The sequence below is a fragment of the Lissotriton helveticus genome, chromosome 4_1 (genome assembly GCF_964261635.1).
Source record: "Lissotriton helveticus chromosome 4_1, aLisHel1.1, whole genome shotgun sequence".
Taxonomy (NCBI): Eukaryota; Metazoa; Chordata; class Amphibia; order Caudata; family Salamandridae; genus Lissotriton; species Lissotriton helveticus.
Genome location: NC_136063.1, coordinates 2022630639 through 2022652010, shown reverse-complemented (window position 1 = coordinate 2022652010; position 21372 = coordinate 2022630639). Strand labels below are relative to the sequence as shown.

At 48.8% G+C, this 21372-nt stretch overlaps 1 protein-coding gene across 3 annotated transcripts in view; it reads left to right on the top strand.

Moving 5' to 3' along the window:
• CD99L2 (CD99 molecule like 2) overlaps positions 1–21372 on the top strand; it is a 497554-nt gene that overhangs the window by 153022 nt on the left and 323160 nt on the right. For all 3 annotated transcript variants that reach the window (XM_078688659.1, XM_078688658.1, XM_078688657.1), the window contains exon 2: positions 4208–4270. In XM_078688659.1, coding sequence (XP_078544785.1) covers positions 4208–4270 — 63 coding nt within the window. The remainder of the gene's footprint in view (positions 1–4207; positions 4271–21372) is intronic.

The window sequence follows — 21372 nt, the reverse complement described above, 5'->3', positions numbered from 1 at the left end:
TAGGATTGTGATTGCAATGTATGTATATGGGATTTCTATAGTACGAACCTAAGCCAATGGCAGGTGATCATTAGTTCCAATAGGGAAAGGAACACCAAAATGTGTTCACAAGCCAAATAACCACTTCCGTGTTCTGAGTTTTATCCTGTATTAATCAATCTACCCCACTCCCAGTGGTGGAACAAAACTTGAGGGGGCCTACCTGCAAAGTACAGGAATGGGGTCCCCTCCCTGACCCGCCACCTAGCACTTTTGCTGAGGGGGCTCCCTGGAGCTTTTTTTGGGGGGGGGCTGCAGGGACTTATGTTACACTACTGCCCATTCCAATATACCCCACTCCACCCCAATCTGCCCCAATTCAATCAACCCCGATATCCCTCTCCAGTCTATCCCAATCTACTCCACTCCAAGGTACCCCACTCTTTCCCTCTGCATCCACCCCACAACACTCCAATAAACCCCACTCCCTCAATCTACCCCACTCAACTCCAATCCACTCCAATCTACCCCAATCCACCCCATTTCATTCCACTCTAGTATAATCCACCAAATCAACCCCACTCCACTACACTTAAATCTACACAACTCCACTCCAGTCTACCCCACTTCTCTCTAATCTACCACAATCCACTGTTCCCCAATCTACCCCTCTCCACCCCAATCTACCCCAATATATCCCACTCCACTCTACCCCAATCTACCCTACTCCTATCTACCCCATTCTAATCTCTCCCAAACAACTCCACTCAACCCCAATCTACCCTAATCCTATCTACCCCATTCTAATCTCTCCCAACCTACTCCACTTCGATCAACCCCACTCCACCCCAATCTACCCCAATTTAATGTAGCCCTTTCAAATCTACCACGTTAACCTACCCAACTCCCCCACTGCAAGCTACCCCAGTCGACCCCATTCCAAACTACCCCAAACCACCCCACTCTAAGCCAATCCTACCCAACTCTACTCTACTCCAATCTACCCCACTCTAATCTACCCTGCCCCAATCTACCCCACCCCACGCCTTTAACTTCTAGCCAGGCTGAACAGTATACATACTGGTGTACAACATGGCTAAAACACATTGACAAAGCCAATAGCTCTTGTGTAGGCGAGGCCTATTGGATTTGCCATGCTTGTATATTATTCTAGTCCATTCACTGGGTTGTCCATTCTGAGATATTCTATTTAAAGTTTATGGTTGGTAAAACGTTACAATTGTTACCTCACAGTACTAAAGGAAAATGTATTGGGTTATAAGGATATCGGACCATGCAAAACGGAAATACCATTTTTTGAGTTACTGGCGAATGTGCTATCATTTGTATTGCTTGGACCCTGGGGTACGCATTTTCTTAATTAACAGTTGGCATATAATAGGCATATTTTTTTACATTTCCCACGTGGTGCTTCAACTTAAATTCTACTTGCTATTGTGAATCTGGCAGATTTTACTCATTCATAAATTATGTGTTGTAGTCATAGTTATTACTTTTTCAAGAAAGGAATAAAATGGGTTTATGAAGAATTAGGGTGTGAACGTGAAGAATGTGTAGCTTTGTTTTTAATTCTTCGGGGTTCCACACACTAATTTGCAGTGCTATGTACGAAACTTAAATGCTAACTTTGCATCCATAGCATTTTGAGCAATTTTACTAGTAACACAAAAACATAGTTCGATAACCACTTTTTGAACAAAAAATATTTCTAATTGGCTTACTTTTTTTTTCTTTTAATTATTTCATAAGGGTTCTTTGCATGCTGCCATTACTAACTTTCTAGATAGAGACGGTATATATCGTCATATGGTACATGGGAACATGCTGCTTACCCTCACTGTCCCCTATTCTACTTCATGCAATTTTGTGAGCAATGCCTCTGAAATATTAACTAGTTATGCTGTACTTGACCCACGAGGTATTCCAAGATGTTTGCCCCGAGCTGCGCTCTGCCATTCAATATTACTACTTTTCAACCATTCATATAATTACTTGGCTGAATGTATAAGTTTCTCAAACAAATACCCTAGCCTGGAGTTGTAATACTAAATAAGCCTCCTGGAATATTTGGTGGAAAGCTGCTCTTTCCCCAAATATTCTAGGACTAGAGTTAGAATAGTAATTTTTACAAGGCATTCAAGGAATACTTACTTGCCCTTTGGAACCTCCCCTCTTTCTGTTCCTTACGCAGCAAATCTCAGTTCAGACCCCCTGCTGCTTTTATCATGTTAGACTGCACCCCGTTTTAAAAGGGATATTTGACTTCTTACTCCAATTTGTAAGGCTACCCATATGCAAGAAGGACACTGTACTGGGATATTTACCAATGTCGCAAGAGCTAGTTGTGCATTGGTTTGTGTGATATGTGTTCAGCGTGGGTCTAGCCGAAAGGCAGAGGAGCTCTGATCAGGATCAAGGGTAACAATTCAGTCAACAAATGATTGGAGGGGGGAATGGTTTCTGAGAGTGTAACTCCACTGTTAATGGTTTGTGATGTGTTCTTTAAAGAGGTGTGTCTTCACCTCTTTCCAAAACTGGTTGGAGTTTTCCAGATTGATACATACTTTCTAATCTTAAAACCACATGCAACTTTGCCAAACCCTTCAAAGTGTTTCACTCCAGCGAACAAGCTAGTGAGTCTCATTTTAATAGTTGGATCTTAAGGTTCAGGGCCACTTTGCCAATCTCCAGTTCAACATAATTGAAAACACGGTTCTTGAAACAAATTGTTCTGATGTTATTTGGGTTTCAGTCAAGTCCTTGAAAGGCCTTCCTCTTTTGCTCATACGATTAAAGTGTGCCTTCTTACATTTATCACCTCTTATACCAATGTCTCCTGGTTCATAATGATATTGGCATCCTCTACATCTGTGGTATTGGTCTGTAACATAATCCACATGGTATGTGTTCCATGGCAGTCACTTATAATTGATGGTGAATTTAGTGTTCCAGGTACAGAAGCAGAGATTGCTTGCCAAGTTTTCCCTCTTGGCCTTGCAGTCACATCCCTCATTTCAGTCTTTGAAAACATCTCAATGACGCTGTTGGATTCTGAAGATAAGTCTTCAGATCGTCTTCCCTCTTGATCTACAGAGACCTTTCCGTTTTCCAGGATGTTCACAATTCATTTATATCCAGTGGTATTCCTAATGTTTGCCTTGCCTAGGACTACGTTGTGATTCTGAATTCCACCAGTCAAATATTGTGCTTTAGTTGAAGTTCAAGAGCCTTCTGTTTTCACCCATGACTTGGGAGGCACCTTCTGCTGGACATCGGCACAGACTCAGCAGGAGCAAGAGGAAAGGAGTGGTTAACAAACTTAGGGGGACATTAGGATGACGGGCGAACTTAGTCCGCCCTCACTCCTATCGGGACTCAGGACCGCCCGCCATAAGGGCGGGTATCCCGTGGGTTGTATTAGGATGCGGCCGCCACAGTGGCGGCTGCATCCTGCATTTATAACATTGTGGCGGGCGGTGCTCTCTGCACCACCCGCCACAATGCCATAAATGCATGTATGCATTTGCATTCACAATGCGGCAGGCACCGCGCGGTGCCTACCGCATTATATGTGCAAATGTAGGGGGGTACCACAGGTACCCCCCGTGTGCACCCCCCTCGCCTCCTTCACTTTGGGGGCTGGCAGGGGGCCCCCAAAGTGAAGACCGCATGCCTTTCCGTGGCGGCATTGCCGCCACGGAAAGGCATTGCAAAATGCCCATCATAATATGGCTGGCGGTGTCTGATAGACACCACCACCATATTATTCCTCTTCCGCCCCGGCCGCAAGACGACCGGGGCGGAAAAGCAGCAGACGGTCTTTCTGTCCGCCGGGATTGCCCCCGCCAGGCTGGCGGTGGCTACCGCCAGCCTGGCGGGGGCAATCCGCCCGACATCCTAATGGGTCCTAGAGTGACTGCTGAGATACTAGAACGTGCCCAGCAGGACACAACGCTAGTCTCTAGTAAGGACATATGGTCCGGGGTATTGATGGTTCAGGTCCTGCATTACAAGCAGTGGTTACCTATTTACACACGAGACAGTGCCCCAGGGGGAGGGGGGGGATTTGGATGATGATGTATGCATGGGCAGTAGTATTTGTGTTGTGAGGCTAATGTTTACTTTTCTATTCCGTACATCTGTATTTTGGGGATTGTTAATTATGAGGAAATATAGAGACATCTAAATGTGTGTTCTTGTTTTTCAGCTTATGGTGGAGACTATGATGACTTTAGTTTAGAAGATGCACTGGATGATACCATAAGAAAACGTAAGTAGCACCAAAATATGTTAATTTTTTTTATTTCAGTATATTCACAACTTTGACCTTGATGAACTGATATGTCCTTAATAACAGTGATACAGTCTGTGTTTTTATACCAGAAATACAACTGATAAAGGAGAACCAGTGGCAGTGGGACAAAGTAACATTCGTGCACATATTCAGTGTAATGTACTAGAGTTTAAATTCAAATTATGCAGGCGGAATTTCAAATTACGCTTGTTACTCGAAATCCCTGAAATTACGCCATTACTTCGCATAATTAAGTGCCATTTGCAGTAAAAAATGTACCTTGAATGCACAGGAATAATAAAAAGTGAACAGGTGTTACTTGCTGTGCTTTGCTTAAATGCATCCTGGTGTCCAAAATTGATTCGAAAAATATATAAATATAGTGCAAAATGACGGATTTGCATTATGCATATATATGTAATTTTGCGTGATTTCACTGAAATTTCATGAAATAAAATTACAAAAATGTCAAGCACCATAGGTACCAATAAGATTGATCCTATACTTAAATACATGCTAAACACAAAATCAAAAGCATTTAAACTATACAATATACAATATTCCCATCTTTTGATGTCTCGAAAATAAATAGAACCAAAAAATGAAAAGCTATATTTTTCATAATAAAATGCGTAATGAGAGTAAGGGTACTAACCCTGTATCCATTGTAGCAACAAGCATTTGCAATGCAATAGGTCTCGCATTTATGAGAGATTGAGCTATTGACATTGTAAATGAAAATGCCTTTTATTTAAGTGTTCGTTTTAAAAACGATAAATAAAAGACATTGTCATTTACAATGCCAATAGCGTAAACTCTCGCAAATGCGAGACCTATTGCATTCTAAATACATTCTGTGTCTGTGCTATATAAATTTAAAAAAAGCGTTAGGAGAGAGCCTGTCCTGGTCCGCCGAGCTGTCGGACATTTTCCGGACCTTCGAGGAGGTGTCGGGCCTCAGGGTCAACTGGACCAAGTCAGGAGTATACTCGTTCAGCCAGGACCTGGGGGAGTGCGATGTGCGCCTTGGAGGGGCTCGGATCGCATGGTACCCAACCACGTTCAAATACCTCGGACTACACATCTACAGGGACCGGCAGGACATACTGGAGGGTAATCTGGTGCGTGCCATCTCCTCATTGCGGGCCCAGATGTCTTTCTGGAAGACTTTGCCTTTGAACGTGCCAAGCCGTATATCGCTGTCCAAAATGATAGCGCTTCCCAGGCTACTCTACCACTTTGCGAATATCCCACTGTACGTCCCCTCACGGATCTTCCGTGACCTGGAACAAATGCTTCGCGGCTTGATCTGGAACAAAGGACGCCCACGCCTGGCTCTGGCTAAGCTATACTCCCCGACTGCGGAGGGAGGGCTGGCGGTTCCCAACATGGAACTATACTACCTGGCCGCACAGCTGCAGTGGGTGACGTACTGGCTTAGCGGCACACATCTTGATGACACGGCCACCGCAACCTACCAATGGACTCACCCACAGGTGTGCGCCCTGTTTCACCCTTTGACCAAGGGACCCCGCCCCCTACCCCTACACATGGCTGTGGCCTGCAAATGCTTTGTCCGTAGCCTGAAACTGACGCAGGATGTTCGGCCATATGCCCCTGCCCTCCCCTTGATGGGCACCCCCCGGAGAAGCGGGATGGTGACGCCACGCAACCTGGAACACTGGACTGCAGCCGGAGTGGAGACCATGGGCGACCTGTATGCAGATGGGGCCCTGCTTCCATTTGCGGAACTGTCGGAGGGCACGGGCCTGCCGGCAGGGCAATTTTTGCTCCACGCGAAGGTGATACGGGCATTTGCCGACTCCTGGGGGGACATCCAGGTAGAACCACCGATGCATTATCTAATGCAATACCTGCATGTCATGGGCAGAGGCTCACACATTACACACTGGTTGGCACAGGCGCTTCTCATTCACACACAAAAACCCACGCAGCAGATCAGGGACAAATGGGCAGCCCACCGTGGGAGGGACTGGACTGATAAGGAGTGGAACCTGGTTCTGGCCAGCCCTGTGAATGTCCCCCGCAACTCCCGCTTCCGCATCATCCAGTTGTACATATTGCACCAGGCGTACTTAACACCAGATAGAATCAATAAATACTTTGCGATCAACACTGCCGCTTGTCCCAGATGCGACCTGCTGGGCGCGGACATCCTACATATGCTCTGGCACTGCCCATCTCTGACCACGTACTGGGGGGAAGTGACATCACTCCTAACTCACAGCACAGGCCCGGGGTTACCTGACACGTGGGAGGCATGCGTTCTCGGGTTGTATAAAAGGACCAAACTGAACAAAACGCAGGCCCGGTTCTGGGACCTGGGCCTCATCACGGCCAAGCGACTGCTCACTAGGCACTGGAAGAGACAGGAACCACCTGCCCCAGCACACTGGTTTGCGTCCTTCACTAACTGGGCCAGAGCAGAGGGTATGGCACTACGCCGGGAGGAGATAGCGGGTTTGAGGCAGTTCCCGATCGCACAGCTCTGGGACGACATCCTGGGGGCCCTGCAGGGGGAGGGAGCGGTCAGAGGGCTCAAGTAGAGAAAGAAGTGCTACACAAACGCCGCGGGGGCGACGGATCCATAGGCGGCGCCACGCATCGCGTCCCCCCCGCCCCCTCCCAGACATGGACACCGACACTCAAGCGAGCAAGCCACAGACACGATCGGCCACCCACCCGAGGACTCTCACGCAGACGCCGCCACGCAATTTGCCCCCAGCTCCAAGCCATTGAAGCCGCTCCCGCAAGTGCACTCCACCCCCCCCCCACCCTTCTCCCCTTATATGTTCATATGTTTATAGTATCGGACTCCTGATTCCCAACTGTAGCCTCAACACCCTTCCGCATCACGGTGGAAGGACGCCACTAGCCGCGCCCCCGACAGCAAGTACAGGCGCGGGCGTAGTTTGCCACAACGACAGTTGGGCTACCCCACTTGTCTGCCACATACGCCGCTAGCCAGGCCGACGTCCGGCGAGGCGCCACGGCCCACAGGAGCTGTCCCCCATCAAGTCCGCGATTATTTGCGCATGCGCACCACTGACCCCCCCAACACACCGTAGCATCATCAATGTACACTGTACTGTCTGGAGGGGTCTGCTCTTGGCACCATGCAAGCAGGACAGACACGATGCGGCGCAGCCGCGAAAGGAAACGATGGGACACGCCGATACGAACTATTCTGTTTTCGTTTGCTGAATTCATGGTTTAATTTTAGAAAAATTGTAAAATAAGACGTCATTTATGGACCGGTTTACTTGCTGAACGATTGTGATGTGAACGCAATGCCTGGAGTCTAGAATGCCAGAGACGGGTGGGGCGTAGTAGCATACCCTCCCCTGCAGCCCTTTACCCTTACGATTTACCGCTTTCTTGCAGCCGGCCCGCAGGGTTGTAGGCTTTGCTATATGTACTGCACTTTTGAACACTAATAAACGTCTTACAAAAAAAAAAAAAAAAGGAGAGAGCCTGTCCTGCCTGTAACAGCAGGCAGGCCAAAGCTATTTGAGAAAATAGTGCTCAGAGGCTGTAATTAAAGCCTACCGAGTAACACACATAACAGGGGGTGTCACTATACCCTCTAGGGTCAAGTTTGCGCTATATAAAACTTTATAAATAAAATAAAATGGGAGGTTACAAAATGGGACAAGGCTATACTAAGGAGGGACTACTACGCCTATTGAACAATGAATAGCTCCAGTTTACAGTGGACAATGACACAAGAAGTGTGTGGAGAAGTGTGGCTCAATGGTTAAAGTGGCAGACCCTGATGCAGAGGTCTAGCCCGGGACCAGGGTTCAATTCCCCGCCTCGGCGGGTCTTGGGCTCAAAATTCCACGGACCTGATAATTCTCACCTCGGTGCCTATTCCAATCATGGAGTCCCACTCTGCAACTCTGGGCATTAGCTTGCTTAATCTCCACAACGGCCCCCACAACGCTAAGGATTCCTGGCCTCCACCTTGGGGGTGCCCAGGAGTGAACACCTCACAGGGAAAGCCAGGATGGGTTCCACAGCGGTATTCGTACAAGTGCCTTGAGACCCTTGCGGGTGAGTAGTTTTTACATTTACATTTTATACCGGAGAAAGTGTTGGAAGGCCACTAAGGAGCAAGAAAAACAAGCATTTGCAATGTAATAGGCCTCGCATTATTGGCATTGTAAATAACAAAGCCTTTTATTTATGTTTTGGTTTTTAAAACTTAAATAAAAGACAGTGGCCTAGATGTAGATAATTTTATTTTACCACTTCTTAAATACCGAATTTTACCGATTGCGGGTGAGTAGTGCGCTATACAAGTATCAATTTACATTTACAAGCAAATGAAAATATGGGCGCAGAGTGGGCGGAGCTTAAAGTCCCTACCTGAATACAACATGCCTGGCAAAGCAGCACATGTGCTGCGGAGGCTTGAACTAAAAACAATAAAGCGCAAGGAAAGTTCAATGGGATACCCCAGGGAATGGAAAGAGAACAACGAAGGGTGAGGGCATGTAGTGTAAAAAAGGATTACGTGAAGTGCTGGATTTTTAAAAGAAGAGTGCCGGCACTCACAACTCTGTTCAGAAGCCCGCAGCTAGTGCAATTAAACGTTGGCATGCCAAATACCATGGCTGGTAGTCTTAAATCCACCTCAAACCTCTTTAATCCCCTACCAGACAGTCCCTGCCCGCCTATCTCTCTTTTTTTGGTTTCCTGTCCATCTTTGTGACGGTTTTTCAGTTTTTCTCTTCCTCTGTTTTTTTGTTGATCTGTGTGTTTTTCCCTCTTTTGCTCTCGATAAATATCTGTTGCAGAATATAAGTGCTAGTGCCCAATAATAAACCACCGGCTCAAATTAAGCACTAATTCCAGGGTGACCCCATTGTAAAAGAAAGCAAATACGTTCAGCCTTTAACCCATCCTTGTTAAAAAAACAATAAAATTTTGGTTTAGATTATGCGCTATACATGTATTGAAGTTTCAGTGTTTTATTTCAGTTGAAATGGCATAGATCCAGTACTGCATGTAATTCTTGGATCAGTAGATACATTTCATATCAGTTCACAAGGGGATTAAATCATGTTTTTTACAAAGTAGAGTTGCAATTTCTGAATGCACCTCAATTCTTCAAATACAATTGCTGACTAAAGCCTTCCTTCAACCTATTCATCGGAGACATTTAAGAATTCTACACAGTAGCAATTGTAAAGGTCACTGCTACAGCACACCCACAAGGAGTGTCCATGACATGGACATTTTTTACTAATCTACCATGTTTCTTCTCCATGTCTGTTTTGTGGAGAACATAGTTGGAAGCCTGATACCTAAAGCAATTAAAGGATCTTTATATGCAATCAAAAGTGGCATGTTGGATCTGATACAAGAGACCAAATATAGGATTCGTTCATATTATTGAAAAAAAACCTTTTTAAAGACATCACACCGTAGAAGAATCTTGTACTTATCCAACCAAAGGTGTAATATTTTGGGACTCCAAGGATAATGCGACACTGGGTGAATTTCACAGAAAAAGTTTACCAAGAAAGACACATAAAGGAGGGCTTAAAATAAAAAATTGTAAATCGGTTGGTTATTTTTCCTCTTATTTGCTGCTGGGTGGAAGAATGTTATATTTTCAGTCCTAGATATGCAGGGCTTTTTCACAGGGGGTGGTGGTACTTCTAATTTCAGAGAGTTTGCGCAAACGTATGTAGGAGGACTGTGGACTTTAGATTGACTAGCTCAACAGATTTGTAAATTGACATATAAGGAGACTGCTGTAGACTATTTTACGTGGGACTGCGGTTCTGGATAACAGTGTAGTTTTGGACTCTCTAGCATCCATTCTGGTTTTCTGGTAGTTGACTTATGGACCAATGGTGCCCTAGTGTAGAAACCATTACAGTAGTTTATCTTAAAACGAGTGCCAGTATAAAGGAGTAGAGAGCTGATGTTCGTAGTCAAGAATACTCTTTGAATGGTTTCTGACCGAATCGGATTTGGGGAGTCCAATCGACCGATTACGATGGTTCCGAACACCGTTCGGTCGGACTCCCATTGACTTCAATGGAAGCCTGTGATACGCCAGACTACATATTCTCCCATTGAAGAAAGGGGAGGAGTGATGAAAATCGTGCACCCAGTGGCAGGCACCGCATGGTGCCTGCCACACTGTGCGTGGTATTGAAGAGGGGTCCCATGAGTACCCCCATGGGCCCCATTCAGAGGGCCCCGAATGAAGGGGGCCTGCTACAGGCCCCCAAATTCGGGTTCTGACAGCTGATCTGTGTCGGAACAACCGATTCAGAAAGGCTGTCCAAATCCAAAATCGTAATATGTCAGTGGGAAACGCACTCCGTAGACCAGTACAAGTCGGTTCCGAACAACTCGGTTACTTGGAATGCGGCTTTGAACTGTTTCTGACTATCGTAATCGGTCGGTCGGTAGGCTTTCCGAATCGGTTGGAAAAACGGGTTCCGAAGCTAATTCGGTCAAACTCAAAGCCATTCAGAGCTTTTCCGCCAGACATCGTAATGAGGCCCTTAATGTTAAATGTATAAATTAACCTTACATTCATTATCAATGTTTTTTTTTATACCTGATATTTCCTTCCAGCTTCCAATAACAATCTACTTCATTTGCTACACCTAGCCACTATTAGAGATAACTAGGGAGTTGGGGAAAGGTTGCAAAGCACATTACATGGTTGCATGACTGACTGAATTATTTTTAAGCGCTCTTATGCCGAGGCGTCTTGGCGCTGTAGAACCAAAGGGAGTGCAGAGGTGGTTAAGACATAGTGAAAAGCCAGGTTTTTAGCGCCCTCCTGAAGCTGGCTCTATTTTTTTTCGAGCGTAGTGCGATGGGCATGCTGTTCCACAGCTTGGATGCTCGGTAAGAAAAAGATTTTCCGCCCCATCGGGCTCTCTTTATTCTGGGTAGTTGGATTAGGTCTTGACTGCAAGATCTTAGCGTGCGCGCAGGCACATAACGAGGGAAAAGGTTGGTGAGCTCCTCCGATGTGCTCCCGTAAAGAGATTTGTGGACCAGACATAGGGCCTTAAAATGAATTCTGCACCTGACTGGGAGCCAGTGAAGTTCCCGTATGGCTTTTGAAGTGGGGTGTCTTTTCGGGAGGTTGAGTAAAAGTCTAGCGGCTGTATTTTGAATGGACTGGAGCCTAACAAGCTGTTTTTCCCCCGCTCCTATGTATAGTGCATTACAATAGTCTACCCTAGACATTATTGAAGCTCCCACTACTGTTTTCCTAAGAGTGAATGGTATGTATGGAAGAATTTTCCGAAGCACCTTTATTGTGTAGAAACAAGCCGAGGTTTCCTGACTTATTTGTGCAGTGCAAGTGAGGTCCTTATCGATCATAAAGCCAAGATTTCTGACCTTTTTGGCTGGGACAGGGCATATGCCGGCCTCTGGAGGCCACCAGAGGTCACTCCAAATAGATGGTTTTTGGCCGAACTCGATCACTTCGGTCTTTTCGGTGTTAAGCTTTAAGAAGTGGTCGTTCATCCAATTTTTGACCTCAGAGAGACATTCCCTAAAGCTAGCAGCAGTGTCTTCCCCCGTCTGGGAGAGTGACACTACTAATTGAGTGTCGTCGGAGTACGACACTAGATGCAGACCGTGAGATTTTATTAGTGTCGCGAGTGGAGTGACGTACAGGTTGAATAGGGTGGGTTATAGGGCAGACCCCTGGGGCACGCCACATGGGAGATAAAACTCTTCTGACTGGAGACCTCCCCAGTGGATTTGCTGTATGCGGGCGTCCAAGAAGGACTCGAGAAGAGCTAAGACAGAATCTGTGGTGCCCAGCGTCCTAAGTCTATTCCGCAGGACCCCATGGTTAATGGTGTCGAAAGCCGCCGTTAGATCCAATAGGATCAAGGCCGCTCTTCCCCCCTCGTCCATGGTCCTGCGGATGTCTTCTGTTGCTACGATCAAGGCGGATTCGGTGGAATGGCATGCCTTGAATCCGTGTTGCGTAGGGTCTAGTAGGTGGTTGTGGTCTATGTATTTCGTAAGCTCCTGATTCATGGCTCTCTCCATGATCTTGGCTGGTAAAGGGAGGCAGGATATTGGCTAATAGTGCTTGTATTCCATGGGATCCAGTGTCTCTTTTTTGAGAATGGGCCTAATACAAGCTTTCTTCCAACTACGAGGAAAGAGGCCAGAGCTGATAACTCTGTTAAGCAACCGGGTTAGGACTGGGCTGATTGTTTCAGGGATTTGATGGAATATGTAGGGAGGACATGGGTCCAAAGGAGATCCCAATATGGTCTGAATAAGCAGAGAGGCAACCTGAGATTCGCTTAATAGTGAAAATTGGGAGAGATTGGTGGTGTTAGATACCACGTCAGTAGTGTGAGTGTTTAACGTTCGGGTATGTGAAATGTGGAGGTCATCATAGACCGCCTGGACCTTTTGTTGGAAAAATTGCGCTATATTTTCCACAAAATTCTGGTCCGGGACAAAAATGGTGTCCCGAGGGCTCTTGGCTAGATGCGCAACGGTTTTGAACAGTTCCTTCGAGGAGTTTGAAGACTCTAGAATGTTTTGTGTATAGAAGGCCGACCTTGCTTGTTCTATCTTTTTTTTTTTTTAACTTTATTTTTACATTTTAAACAACAGTACATCAGACAAGAGGTGCATTTCCGAGTACACATTGCAGTCCATATACAAAAACAATCAGTGCATGTACAGAAGCAGGACATGTGATTTCAAACAGTCTTATTACACCAGCGCAGTGCTATCATAGCTGGCCTCATCTCACCCATCTCAGAACCACACTGCATTTATAGCTGCCCATAGTGCCTGACCACAAGTAAGAGTATCGATCATTTCAGCAAAAATATCAACTACAGCGATGCACCAAGTACTTCAAATTTGTCTCCCAGCACCGTGTATGCGAACTGGTAAGTATATGAGCACATACCACTACTACCACTCCTCTAAACCTACGTAATACATCCTATTCTCCCCAATACTCTTATCTTTCCTTCACAATGACGTGACCTCAGATGTGTACAGAAACGTATCTTAGGAGTATGGCTGATGTGTATCTAAGTAGGCATCCCATCTCCCGCAGCTTCACCCTCTCTAAGCAGGTAACATTTCAACGGAGCCCAAATATCCGTGGGCCGTGAGGCTATCGCAGTAGATCCGAATACGTGTTAATCTGTTTCTGGCAGTAGGTAAGGTCATGCAACCAGTCCTTAAATTTCGGGGCCCTACCCCATCTGCATGCAACCCTTCTCTTGGCAATTAGAAAAGCAAGTGCGGTAAATTTGCGGTGTATTGCCTGTATAGGTTCTACGTATCCTAATAGCGCCAGTATAGGGGATGGGTCAACCTCCAAGTTAATCATTTTGGACATTGCTGCAAACACCTGACACCAATACCTCTGCACCACATCACACTCCCACGCCAGGTGTAGAAAATCCGCCACTGGGGCATGACATCTATCACAATTGTCCGTGGCGCGAAGTTGGAATCGATGCATTCGGGCTGGAGTGCAATACAATCTATGTAAAAATTTATAATGAATTATTCTGAATCTGCTGCTAGAGGAGATGCATTCTGTCTGCTGTAGGCAGAACTCCCATTGTTTGTCCGTTAGAGGCGCCCCTAGCTCCTGATCCCATTTAGCCCTAGCCGGTAATTGTGGAGTGTCTATCAGCGAGTGGACCGATCTGTAGATTGTTGATACTAGTTTATTGGGTGTATCGTCTTGGAGCATGCGCTGCAGCGGGGCAACAGTCTGAGGCTCCTTTGGGAAGTCGGGTGTAAGCGCTTTAAGACCCTGGCGAAGTCTAATGTATAGAAAGACATCAAGCGGGGATAGTTGTACGCCATCACAGAGATGGTCTATGGAACGGAATGTTCCAGCGTGATACAAGTCACCCCATGTCTTGACATTTATTCTGTGAAGCAACTTGCGAAATCCCGCCTCCTGTAGTAGGGGCATGCTTGGGTGATAAACGAGGGGCAAGAGTGGCGCGTACATCATGCCAATCTCAAATTTTTGAGTCAATTGGGTCCACGCAGTCACCGTGCTCAACACTGGCGTGTGCGTTTTATCTCTGCCGGAAACCAAAGTATAGAGCGCACCTTCAATTGGAATTGGATGAGCCAGCCAATGTTCCGCCGCCAGTTGAGGCATGTATCGAGGCTGCCGCACCCAGTAGAAGGCACAGTGAGCCTGAGCAGCTTGATAATAGAGCTCAAAATCAGGCACGCCAAACCCTCCCTGGCTGTATGGTCTAATAAGGATATCCCACTTGAGCCGAGGCGATTTCCCGCCCCACACTAATCTGATGAGCTCTGTTGTAAGTTGTGTAAAAAAAGACCTGCCCGGGTAATAAGGGATATTTAAAAACAAGTATAACAGATGTGGCAGGATCACCATCTTGATCAACGACGTTCTACCCGCCATGGAGAGAGGTAGGGTGATCCAACGGGTTACATTGTCTGTAATGCGATTCATTGTTGTTCCATAATTGGCCCTCATCAGTTCATCCCGGTCTTTTTCTATGTGGATACCTAAATACTTGAAGTCCCCCTCACACCAAGCAATGGGGTAATCTAGCGGAAACTGTCCAGTGGAGGCCGTGAGAGGAAATATACAGGACTTGCCCCAGTTGATCTGGACTCCTGAGAGTCTACGAAAGCGAATAAATTCTCGAAGAATTGGATTTAAGTTATCTCTGGGATCACGTACATATAAAGTAATATCATCTGCGTACAGAGATATAAGTATTTGTCGTTGGAAACATCTCAGCGCCTTGTCGTTATGGTGCTGCAGCAGTTTTGCTGCAAGTGGTTCCGAAGCTATAGCAAACAGCAGTGGTGACAGGGGGCATCCCTGCCTGGTACCCCTAGTAACTGGAAACTCAGAAGAGAGTCTGCCATTTATAAGCACCTTGGCCTCTGGAGCTTCGTACAATAGCTTGATCCATGAGAGAAATAGGGCTGGGAAGCCCATGCGCTCCATCACTTGGAACACATAATCCCATTCTAAGGTGTCAAACGCCTTGGTGGCATCAAGGAAAATGGCTGCCATCGGTTGATCCTCGGAGACCGTGTTTAGGACCGAAAAAAAGGTGCGCAAATTATGCGACGTCGCTCTGCCAGGTACGAAGCCTGACTGGTCTGGCAAGATCAGGTTCGGAAGCAGGAGGCTGATACGAGTAGCAATCAGTTTAGCTAGGATTTTCGCATCGCAGTTAAGCAATGAGAGTGGCCGATAAGAATCGCATTTATTTGCCGGCTTACCTGGCTTCAATAGTGAGGTGATCAGAGCTGTGCGCATAGAGGGGGGTAAGTGGCCCACCTCAAGGGCGTCCTCATATACCTCCCTCAATACCGGAGCCATAAAGTCAATGTACGTTTTTATAAAATTCTATTGGGATCCCATCAAGTCCCATAGCCTTTCCCGATTGCATGTGCATAATAGCATCGCGCACCTCATCAAGCTCAAATGGGGCATTCAGGAATGCTCTCTGTGCGTCACTCAGCCAACCTAGGGACACATCGGCAAGGTAATCCTGCAAGTGCAGATTCCCATTCCTGGTGGACGTGTATAGCGTGCTGTAATGTGCCACAAATGCGTTAAGAATCTGCGTGGTATCTCTATACACCATACCCTCCGAGTTTTCAAGTTCCAATATAATGTTAGAGGGACGCCTCAATTTTATAGTTGCAGCTAGCGCCTTCCCCGGCCTCTCACCTTCACCAAATCGGCGAGCTATCCAATATTTGCCTCTAAATTTGGATTCTCTAGCGGCCTCATCTGTATATTCAGTCAGTGTGTCACGTATGCTCAAGAGGGTGGCATCATCAGGACATTCAGTTAAAACAGTCTCAAGAGTCTTGAGCTTGTCCTCTAAATGCCTCAGGCGTGTCATTATACTCTTCAAAACTCCTGACCCCTTAGCTATGCAGATGCCCCTCAACGTCACCTTGAAGGCGTCCCAAATAGTCTCCACATCATTCACAGAATCATTATTGCGCTTGAAGAAGTCTAGGCACTCTTCACGCAATTCCTCCTGAAATACATTATCTAGTAGCATCGTAGGTTGCAAATGCCAGGCAGTCGCAGGGGGGCCCAGGTCCGCAGACCGCAGTGTGATTTTGACAGGCGAATGATCAGAGTAAGTTCTAAGGAGGTGTTGCGCCTTTATAAGCGCTGCATAAAGCTGTGGGGATATGAATATATAATCAAGTCTCGCCCATGAACTTGCCTGCGCTGTGAAATGTGTACCCTCCTTCGTGTCCATGTGTAGACGTCTCCAGGTGTCCATCAGGTTGTGATCTTTGATCGACTCAAGTAATGTTGTCCTAGCTCTAGTGTAATGATGAGGGGCAGGGTGTGATCTGTCTATAGCCGGATTCAGTGAAGTATTACAATCACCCCCCCAGAGAAGGTGCTGTGGGCCCGTACCCACAATGGCCGCCCATAAGTCTTCAAAGAACTGAGGGTCATCCGTGTTAGGGCCGTAACAGCATAGCAACGTGATTGCTATATGCCCTAGTCTACCCCACATTATGCTATATGCCCTAGTCTACCCCACATTATACAATACCTCCCATGGGTATTCACTTTGGTGCCCGCTAAAACAAAGGGCGTGCCCCTCTTTACCAGTATCGCTGTATCTCTAGCATACGTCGAGTAAGAGGAAAAGGCAGTGTGCATAGCCCATCTACTTGCAAAGGTGGAAACAGGTTGAGTTCTGAAATGGGTTTCTTGGAGAAAGGCTATGTGTATTGAATGGCGATCTAAGTAGGACAAGATTTGACGCCTTTTCCTCGGGTCGCCCAGGCCTCTCACATTCCATGTTAGTACGTTCAAATCAGTATCCTCCATAATTAAGTTGTTTCTCGCGGGGTTATGCAGTGCGTTAGGAAGGACCACAGTAGCCAGCCTCTGCAATCAGGGACACATGTAGAGTGCACCAGCTCGCCACCACGCTAACCCATCAGTCTAAGCCCCGCAGAACCGTACATGCCAATGTAGTATCGTGAATGATCGTGGTTGTGTACAATATGCATTTCGAGATCTATCTCTCGACTATTCCTATCATGCAATCTTGTCGGATCTAACCATAACATCTCTGCGATATCTGTTATGCCTAAGTCTGTAAGAACATTTCCAAACTACCCCCCCCCCCTTCCTCCTTTAACTGAAGCATCCCCAGCACGTTAGCAACAAAGAACGTCAGTGCCTCGTCATCCTTAAGTCCAATGAATATATCACATAGCAGGCCAATTTTTCGAGTCATGACTAGGACACCTAAAGGCACCATTGATCCTTCTCCTTCCCCACCCACACCCAAAACAAACAACCTAATAAAGGCCCGAGTAGTTGGCCTTCTCTTCTCACTTGCTGGTAATTTACACATTTCAGTACCTAAACGGTTATAGCTAAGCATGCTTATCATAGATGCATCAATATCACCCTTGATATCATAGAGCAACAAGCAGTAAGAAGGTCACCATTCCATCCCCCTCCCACTGAAGCATCCCCAACTTGCCAGAATCCCCATCCCACCCTCCACCCCCAGCAACAGCCAAATATACTAACATTTGCAAGGTAATCAACATGTCCAATGGGGTATACCCTATGGGGGACATCTAAGGTATGCACAAATCCACACCCCTCACCGTGCCCTTCATCCTGTACGGCCTGCATCTGAAAGAGACACGTTAGTGATAGATTCCTTACCTTAGAATATCCCCAGGCGTCAGACTGGATCCGGAAATTTTTGCGTAGCAGTACCCTTGCAGTCGGTAGGCGTCGTCTGCGGCTCCGCGTCCGTCGTCGGCGTCGTGGGCGCCGTGATGACGTCGTCGGAGTAATTAGACGCCGCCTCCGCGTGCTGACGTCAGTTCTTCTTTTTTCCGCGCCAGCAGCGCAGATCCGGAAAAAGTGGTACCTTAGTCACTTTTTGACTAAATCTCTTTTTGATCTTTGATCATTATTTTTCGAAGTCTTCGACTCCGAACGGTGCCGGTAGGGATGCCAGGTTTTAAGCCCTGTGAGGATTGCGACCGGCTGATGTCGGTCACTGACCCTCACCATCGGTGTCTCCACTGCCTCGGCGTCGATCACGACGACAAGACCTGTTCCGACTGCCGGGCCCTGACTTCGAAGGCTAGACGGGAGCGGTCCCGTAAGCGGCTCGAACTCCGGCAGTCGGCCCCGCGCCAAGAGAGGTCCCGGTCCGGACGGAGGTCGAGGGACCGGTCGCGGGAGTGGAGCCATCATAGCTCAGGGTCAAAGTCGTCAGGTAAGCGCAAGAAGTCGAAGAGACGTCATCGCTCTTCCGACTCCCCCCGACGCAGCCGGGGGTTCAGGTGGCACCGCCCACGCGGCCCCGTCGGAGTCGCAGGCGCCGCATCCGGCCTCATACCCTCTGGTCACTGGGCCTAATGCGGCGCCGGAAGGAGATCGAGCGGTTCCTCATGGCCATGAGGTCCCTCTCTCCTCCAACGGGCTCTGCGGCGCCTTCGGGCCCAGCGGACCCGTCTGGGGGTCCTAGCGGGTCGGGGGCTTCGGCCCCGACGCCGTCGGGTGCTTCGGCTCCGACGCCGCCGGCACCTTCGGGCACGGCGCCTTCGGGCCCCACTGGATCCAGTTCCGGGTCGCCACCGGTGGATTTAACGACCTCCCCGGCGCCGTCCTCGGCGGCGCCGTCCCCGATGCCTCCCTCGACCCGGTTCCGGCGCCGCTTCAGACGCAGTTCGGTGAGTTTACTTTCCATGAACCGGCCCCATCATTCCTAACCCTGAGTACGGGGAGATGGGTGATGAGGAGTATTGGGAGGGGTCTGAGGACCCTCTGACACGTGAGTGTCAGTCCCAGGAGGACTGGACAGGTGACTTGGGGGATGCCAATGGTCTGGACACTTCGCCGGACACTGGCTTTGTCTCACCTCCTACCGTGGCTACGGAGGAGGGGGCAACCTATAGTGTGGTGTTGATGAGGGCAGCCAAGGCCTTGGGCCTTGAGCTCCCCGTCGCGGCCATGAGGACTAACCTCCTCACTGAGGTCCTTAAGCCGCAGTCATGCTCAGCCGAGCCTCTGCTGCCGTTTAACGAGGCCTTGACCGACGTTCTTTTGGGCACTTGGTCCAAGCCCGCTACAGGTTCGCCTGTAGATAGGAACGTGGCCAGACGCCACCGCCCGGCCCCGGGCGACCCTTGTTTCCTGTCCACCCACCCCACCCCTGAGAGCCTGGTGATCCAGGCCTCGAATTCCCAGACCGCATTCCCGTTGGCGCCGCCTGACAGGGAATCCAAGAGGTACGAGCAATACGGCAAGAAGGTATTCTCCTCCCTGAGTCTGGGACTGCGGTCTTCCAGCACCGCGTGCCTCTTGGGCCGTTACACCCACTCTCTGTGGGACACGGTCGCGGACGTGCTGCCAGAATGCCCGTTGGAGGTACGGGCTAAACTCGGCCAAGCTCTTGTGGAAGGCCGAGATGCGGCACGTTATTCGATCCGGTGTGGACTGGATACCACCGACTCTCTGGGCAGAGCGATGGCAACGACGGTGGCGATTCGTCGCCACGCCTGGTTGAGGTCCGCCAACTTCTCGGCTGATGTCCAGAATACACTCATGGAAATGCCGTTTGATGGCCGTCGCCTTTATGGCGACAAGACAGACCATGCGCTTGAGCGCTTTAAGGACTCCAGGGCTGCGGCCAAGTCCTTGGGCCTCCTGGCCCTGCGCCAGCAATCGCCTGCCTTTCACTCCTTTCGTGGCCACGGAAGGGGTGTACCCACACATGTTGCCAGCCACGCTCCGCAGGGTAATACCCAACGCGGTGGCGGCCATGGAAACCGCCGTGGCGGCGGTCGGGGTCAACGGCGAGGTCAGTCCATACCTTCCCCCGCAGCATCCGCCTCAAAACCCTCCTACTCCATGCTTTCAGGCCCACGTGACGCCAGTGGGGGGTAGGGTTCGCCATCACCACCTCCACTGGCGCACTGTCACGTCGGACAGGTGGGTGCTGCAAATCATCCAAAGGGGCTGCTCCCTCCCCTTCGAGGCGACTCCTCCAGCCATGCCACCGCAAAACCACCGTGTATCGGGGGATCATTTGCGACTTCTGCAGGAGGAAGTTTCGGCCCTCTTGGCCAAGGGGGCCATCGAGCGCGTTCCTGGGCCAGAAGTAGGGTGTGGTTGCTACTCCCACTACTTTCTAGTACCCAAGAAGGGCAAAGGGGGCCTACGCCCTATCTTGGATCTACGGAACGTCAACGGCTTCCTCCGGAAGGAGAAGTTCAAAATGCTGACTCTGGCTCAGGTCTTAGCTGCCCTGGATCCAGGAGACTGGATGGTAGCGTTGGACTTGCAGGACGCTTATTTCCACATCCCTGTCCTGCCGGCCCACCGGCGCTACCTGCGGTTCACGGTTGGCCATGAGCACTTTCAGTATACCGTGCTCCCCTTCTGCCTTACCAGCACCCCACGGGTGTTCACAAAGGTGATGGCGGTGGTCGCAGCTCATCTGCTCAAGTTAGGGGTTGCAGTCTTCCCCTACCTCGACGACTGGCTGTTGACTACGGCGGATCTCCTGCACCAGCTGGGGTTCTCCATCAATGTGCCAAAGTCCCACCTGTGCCCCTCTCAGAAGCTCCTCTTCATCGGAGGGGTTCTCGACTCGGCGCAGTTTCGGGTTTATCCAACCGAACAGCGGGTCCGGGATATTCAGGCTCTGATTCCGATATTTCAGCCTTTATCCTGGGTCTCGGTCAGGTTGACGCTGCGGCTTCTGGGGCTGATGGCCTCCTGCATCCTACTGGTGCATCACGCCAGGTGGCGGATGCAGGCTCTGCAGTGGGACCTGAAGTTTCAGTGGGCCCAGCATCAGGGCAACCTGTCCGACCACGTCCTGATCTCGGAGGGCACTGCGAGACAGCTGCAGTGGTGGCTCACAGACCGCCATTGGGTCAGTGGCAGATCCCTCTCCCTTCCCCAGCCGGAGCATGTAGTTTTGACGGATGCGTCCCTCCAGGGCTGGGGAGGCCACATGAGAGAGGCGGAGATC